The 5,931-nt window shown below is 50.0% G+C and overlaps 2 protein-coding genes across 2 annotated transcripts; one reads left to right on the top strand and one right to left on the bottom strand.

Annotated features, from left to right (window-relative positions):
- Nucleotides 1-1,525: 1,525 nt before the first annotated feature.
- Nucleotides 1,526-2,434, bottom strand: K444DRAFT_607121 (uncharacterized protein). The gene has a single exon (XM_024879115.1). It carries the CDS (start codon nucleotides 2,007-2,009, stop codon nucleotides 1,698-1,700), a length of 312 nt encoding a protein of 103 aa, XP_024742651.1. The 5' UTR covers nucleotides 2,010-2,434; the 3' UTR covers nucleotides 1,526-1,697.
- On the top strand, nucleotides 1,815-2,591 carry K444DRAFT_700902 (uncharacterized protein). Its single transcript, XM_024888028.1, has one exon. It carries the CDS (start codon nucleotides 2,119-2,121, stop codon nucleotides 2,401-2,403), a length of 285 nt encoding a protein of 94 aa, XP_024742652.1. The 5' UTR covers nucleotides 1,815-2,118; the 3' UTR covers nucleotides 2,404-2,591.
- The last annotated feature ends 3,340 nt before the right edge of the window (nucleotides 2,592-5,931 follow it).

Consider the following 5,931-nt stretch of genomic DNA (forward strand, 5'->3'; position numbering starts at 1 on the left):
AAGGAAATAGGGAATAATATAAGATATCGAAGTCCCGTATAATATATGGCATCTCGGATTACTTATAGGGCCAGATATTAGCAAAGACATATAAGCTATAAGTATCAGAGATATAATTAAACAGGCCCGGGCAAATGCTACTATTACTAAAGCTACTTTGAAACTAGCTTCCGCTATCCAGCTAATACGCCTGTCTCTATATAATCTTCACTTATCCTTTGCGGAACCGGAGAAACCAATACCTCCTTTAGCTCGTAATTACTCTCCTTCTTCCCACTGCCCTAGCGTGCCACCGCAGACCCCGACCAAATAACAGGATAATAGCGGAGTCACCCATAGCAGATCGGAAAAGCCGGAACGTATCTCTCCACCGACGCCATTGGAAAGGGGGATAGAGAAGGAGGAGGAGGTAGGAGACAGACAAGGACAGCCGCAGCAAGAGGAGGATATGGTAATACTAGTAATGGTGGCAAAGAATAGTTGTGATATCCGATGATTGCCCAATGCAAAGGAAGCGCAAGTACTATCTTTAGCAGAGATCCAGCCGCGAATATAGGGTATACTCAAAGTCCCGTCGACACTCTCCGAAGTCACAATCCGTCCCTTGATCGGGCTCCAAGAGCCACCCCGGGCCATGGAGCCGATGGTCGACTGCCTTCGCCGGCTCCTTCTGCGGCTCTAACCATGGATACAGAGATGTGTCATCTGACTGCCGCAACCTTAGTCGATCATCTAATAATATCCTGCCGACGCCGACCCCGTCCGCACTACATACACTGCTTCTCCTTTATAGCGGTGGTCTGGGAGGGTTGTGAGGGGCAAGGAGTCTCTTTTAGCTAGCTTGCCCAACTTATCGAGAGCATCGGCTTATTGGGAACATTGACGACTTAGCCATCAAGCCGATAGAGCAATATTCGTTCCTCTTGACTGGCTTTACCCGGTATACCTCATCTCGGCTCTCGTCCAGTGGCCCGATTGTATCGACTGCCGCGGAGGCAGGCCGTATTCATAAGGATGCGACGTGTACGCGACTCCAACATGGCAAAGCCGTGCATGCCGAAGCTCTTGCATTGCAGGGTGGTGAGCCGTCCAGCAACAATGACGACGGTGGTTTGACCGACAGCGATCCTGATCTCAGCAGCGACGATGACGGGTGTTCGAGTAAAGATAAGCAGGGTTCGAGCACGGGGATGAATATCCCATGGGAAACTGTAGACGAGCAGCGCTTGCTGGCGTATTAAGAAGGAGGACAAGTCTTGGGACTGGATCTTCGGCAAGTTCCCAGGCAGGACTCGGGCCGTAGTACGCACGCGCTAGACCATGGTACAGTGCAGAATCAAATAAGCTTCCTCCCACAGGTCGACACACAGCAGCTCAAGCTCTGTGTACCTACTTATCCCTTGGGGTCTGCCGGGACAAGTGTTTGAAAGGGACCTTATCCTTCTGGTCGGCCAGCCCCAACTGGGAGCACGTACGGTCGAGGGAAGCGGCGTTCAAGCCGAGGAGGATAGGGGGTATCAGATGCATGGGGGGAATACCACTGAAGAAAAATGGAGAGGTTGACATCGGAAGCAGACATGAGGCGCAACGTCTTTATGGGAAACAATTGGGGTATTATACAATAAAGTCGCGCGTACGCTGGCATCCCTTGTTTCTAGTTTCGATCGAACCGAAAGGGTCCCAGCTCTGGAACTCTTTCATCCCTCATTTGTTTTCACTATATCCAAAAGTCTATTCGCCAGAAGTTGCTTGCACTCTCCCTGCCTTGACTTATAGTCTTCTTCCTTCATGACCATTGATCTCCCACTGTCAACACCATCCAGCAATTTCACGGTAGCCGACAAACGCTGTATAGAATCGTATTCCCCATGCCAGCAACTTCGTATGATATTGTCGACTTGGTTATCGTCTGTTTTTGGGAACATCATCTTCTGAAGCAGGTCAACAATTACCGGTCCGTGACGTTCCCCAAACCATTCGTTATCGTAGGGCTCGTAACCACGGATCATGTAATAGAAGATTGACCCTATCGCGAATTGTTCCGTACGAGGGCCAAGATACCCAAAGCTTCCGCGTTGCTCTCCACCTTCATCGCCAAGTACTCTGGCGTAAGGACCGATGCCAACTTCAAAAGCGGTACCAACGGCAGCTGTGTTGTCAAAGTCGGCAACTTCAGGTGATTCTCACTGTGGAGGAGAAGGTTTGGTGGCCGAATATCGCCGTGCGCATACCCCAGGGACTCGAGCCAAGCAGCAGCATTGGATAATTCCGTCATCCACCTCAAAACCAAGCACCGTGGTTCACCATCCTCTACCTTCAGCACCAGGTGATTTGCACTCGCACGCAGCAGGACAGCGCAGGAGGACCTCTGTAATTGATGGTCTACTCTTACAGGGCTCTTGATAAAAATCAAAACAGTTTCACCAGGCAGAAGGAGTCTGGTATAGACAGCCGAGGCCAGAAAGGGCCCTTGCCCTTACCCTTACTAAGACGTCGAACATGCGCAAGCCCCTTGTTCTTGCGTATGAAGAGGGAAAAAGATGATGCAATATGCAGACTACTGCAGCCGCACTTTTCTGGAGGCATTTAACCACAACCCTTGTGCCTCTACTGTAGCACCGCAGGGATGCCATTGGCGGTAGTTTTCGTGGGCGTATTTCCTATTTTCGTCCTTTCTACCGATCTTGTCTCGTCACTCTCCATGTTGTCAACGTTGAACGTTACTTAGCTCTATTTTACCCGTTCTAAAACTTGAGGCTCCAAATATTTTATTTTTTTGGGCTTTATGTAGTACTTCCAAAAGACCCACACCATCTTGCCAAGCAGTTCCACTAGCATCAGGGTAGTACGTGGCAGATGCTAGAGTTGGGCCCTTTCGAGTGTTTGAATCGATTCATGCTCTCAATTCTCTTCGTATATCTTCATCGAAACCCGGTTTCCAAATCATTCTTCGCACTTGTAATGCCTACGGCGATCGAGAGGGTTTGGCAAGTGTGATTGCGAGCCCCAACTGGTTCTTGACCACATCTTGGACGGCGTGTTTCCCAGTACAAGCTTTTAGACTGGGCGAAATGGTCAACTTTCTCGATGGGGCAAAGTCGTAATTGCTTCTGGTATCGGGAGGGGAACGGAGACGCTCAAGCTGGCAGGGCAGGGGTACCGTCGCATCTTGAGTATTTCGCCGCATTGTATGACACTGCTGATCAAGCTCAACAGAAGCAGTATAGGAGGATGTACGCACCCTTGTGTCCCCAACCTTCTGCATGGATGGTCTCCGTCCCTGGAGTCTCCTGCAAACTTTGGTCGTCGATACTGGCAGGAGCATGCTCAGTGGTCTCAACAGCACTATATATCCTTTTGACTTGCATCGGTCTACGCTTCTCAACACATTTTGGGTCGTTGATGATGAAGGGGCTTATACTGCGTTAGAGAATCAGTACGCTTCGTCCAACACCCTCAAGAGCACCTACCTAAAGCTCGGGCCAGTTTGCCCTCAGCGGTCTGAGTTGCGGTGAGCGCAAGGAAACGTTGGGGATACCATTATGCAAGATCCAGGCACGAGTCCGAGTCAAGTTTGAATAGCCTGCAACAACCCGAAACTTCGCCATCTTGACTGACCATATCATCGAGGGGCGCAATCCAGTACCTCCAAGTTCGCGGTTCGCAGACGGGTCACATTAGGCTCACTGGAAGCACCGCCGTTCTGTCGAAGCTGTCGGATACACAAATCGTTCACGCGCCCTCCAATTCGAAAGGCAATCGACACCGTGCCTCTGCTTCAAGTCAACCACCGAGACTTCCGCGCATGGACGGTGGAGGTGCAGGGAAAGCGGGCCCTAGGAGCTGAATCGCCCATCAAGCAGCTGCTTACCGCTCAAGGAGGACGGGAGCTTCAACACCGCCGTTCTCTGTGGGTCGTCCTCGATGCGAGCATGATGCCATGATTTTGGGGAAGTTCCACGGGCTGGACTTTACACGCAACATCCCCGGCCCAGGGGTTGAAGCCTACCATGTGCTCGCGAGCGCCGAATCGAGTTAAGCCAATCTCTCGCTTCGTTCTCAATTCTATTTCGTCTTCTCCTTCAATGAGCATCCAATTCAATTCATCCTTTAGTTTTCTTTTCCAGCAAATTCGGCGAGACAGAGAGGGAATTGGCCCCCCAAAAGCGATCTCCTTCGAATCGACACTACACTCCTGTCACCGACATCGATGCCCTCAATTGGTCTAAAAGTGCGGATTGGGATACATATCGGCCTCAATGCCAAAGCCAAAAAAAGGGAAGAGGGTAATGATTTGGGTCTGGGTGTGTTGCACCTGCAACCACACCGGGATGACCCTCTCGATCGACAACTGCCCGTCCTGTGGGGCGAGCCGATGTCCGTCGTGTCAGGTGTTGAAGGTGCAGAGATGAACCTTCAAGGTCAACACGAAGAGCCCGCAGTCCATCCCTCTCAAACCGAATCACGGCACCAACACTCAATCAAGACTCCCCGTCTCCTATCTATTACAATCTGGTACGGAACCGCCAAGCACGTCTTGAGAGTGTCTTTTAGGTACGACAACGTAGATATCTCAGCTGGCGGGACTGGAAATATTGAGTGTCTCGAACAATGCGTGGACATGTCTTGTTCAGGGGCTTTCTTTGAGGGGTCTGGCAAGGTTTCCCTTTTACACGGAGTGAATGCTGGATTTATCGCATCTGCCCTGGCTCGACGATACCTGTACCACCGGGCGAGGAGGAAACATTGCCAAAAGAACTTCAGGACATTTGTGGATGATCATGCTGCACCAGGAAGCTTTGTTGGATTCGACAGCCCTCATATCATTCGAATTCTCAACGACAAAGGCAGAGTTCTGCGTGCTGCAGCAGTCCATTTCCAAGAATACCGTACGATTAGAGATGTTGGCAAAGACAACCGCCTCAGGGTACCTTCTATCGATGATTCTGATCTTCCATTCTACTCTGAAATTCATCGCCCTGATAGTACTACCCCAATGGACCTGGAGGCTGATGAACCAGCCTCTCCTCAAAACTCACTTATTAGAAAGTCAGGAAGGCTTCGTCGAAGAATTGAAAGAGTTTCAAGGCAACACAATACAGCCCTTGTTCCAGACATTCCAACCTTAGAGTCCTTACAATCTCCTTCTGCCCAATCCGATACACCAAGACGATCTGGCCGCCTGCGGAGGCGTAATGTTAGAGCACTCATAGGTCGCCAATTTCATCGCCAGCACCAATTCTCTGCTGCCATGCACGCCTCTATTGATATCCGAAATCAACTCGCCGGTGAGAATCAACATGCCCTCTTCTCGAAAGTCAATCAAAAGCTACCCACTATCAACCGCTTCTGTCTATTAGCTGAAGCTTCTCCCTTTGAGCCTTACGAATCTCAATCTTGGAAGCAAGCAATAAGTCGGCAAGACAGTGTGAAATGGCTCCAGGCCGCAAAAGAAGAGTTCGCTTCTCTCATTGGTAACAACACCTGGAATCTTGTAGAACCTCCTCACCACCAAAAGGTCCTTCCAGGCAAATGGATCTTCAAATACAAGAGAGGAACTAGTGGAAAGATTCTACGTTACAAAGCCCGATGGGTTGCCAAAGGATATGAGCAACAATTTGGTATCGACTACGATCAAACCTTTGCCTCTGTCGTCAAGCCCATGAGTTACAAAGCTCTATTTGCAATTGCAGCCGACCTCGACCTCGAAATCGAACAAATGGATGTCAAGACTGCCTTTCTCTACGGCCTCGTCGAGGAGTATGTTTATGTACAACAACCTACTGGCTTAGGTGACAATTCTGGACGTGTTTACAAGCTGAACAAAGCTTTATATGGTCTCAAGCAATCTCCACGCGTGTGGTATAAAACCCTCTCCGACTTCCTCGTCTCTAAAGGCTTCAAAGCCATTGACGCTAATAACTCCGTCTT

This window comes from Hyaloscypha bicolor, assembly GCF_002865645.1.
Source record: "Hyaloscypha bicolor E unplaced genomic scaffold K444scaffold_15, whole genome shotgun sequence".
Taxonomy (NCBI): Eukaryota; Fungi; Ascomycota; class Leotiomycetes; order Helotiales; family Hyaloscyphaceae; genus Hyaloscypha; species Hyaloscypha bicolor.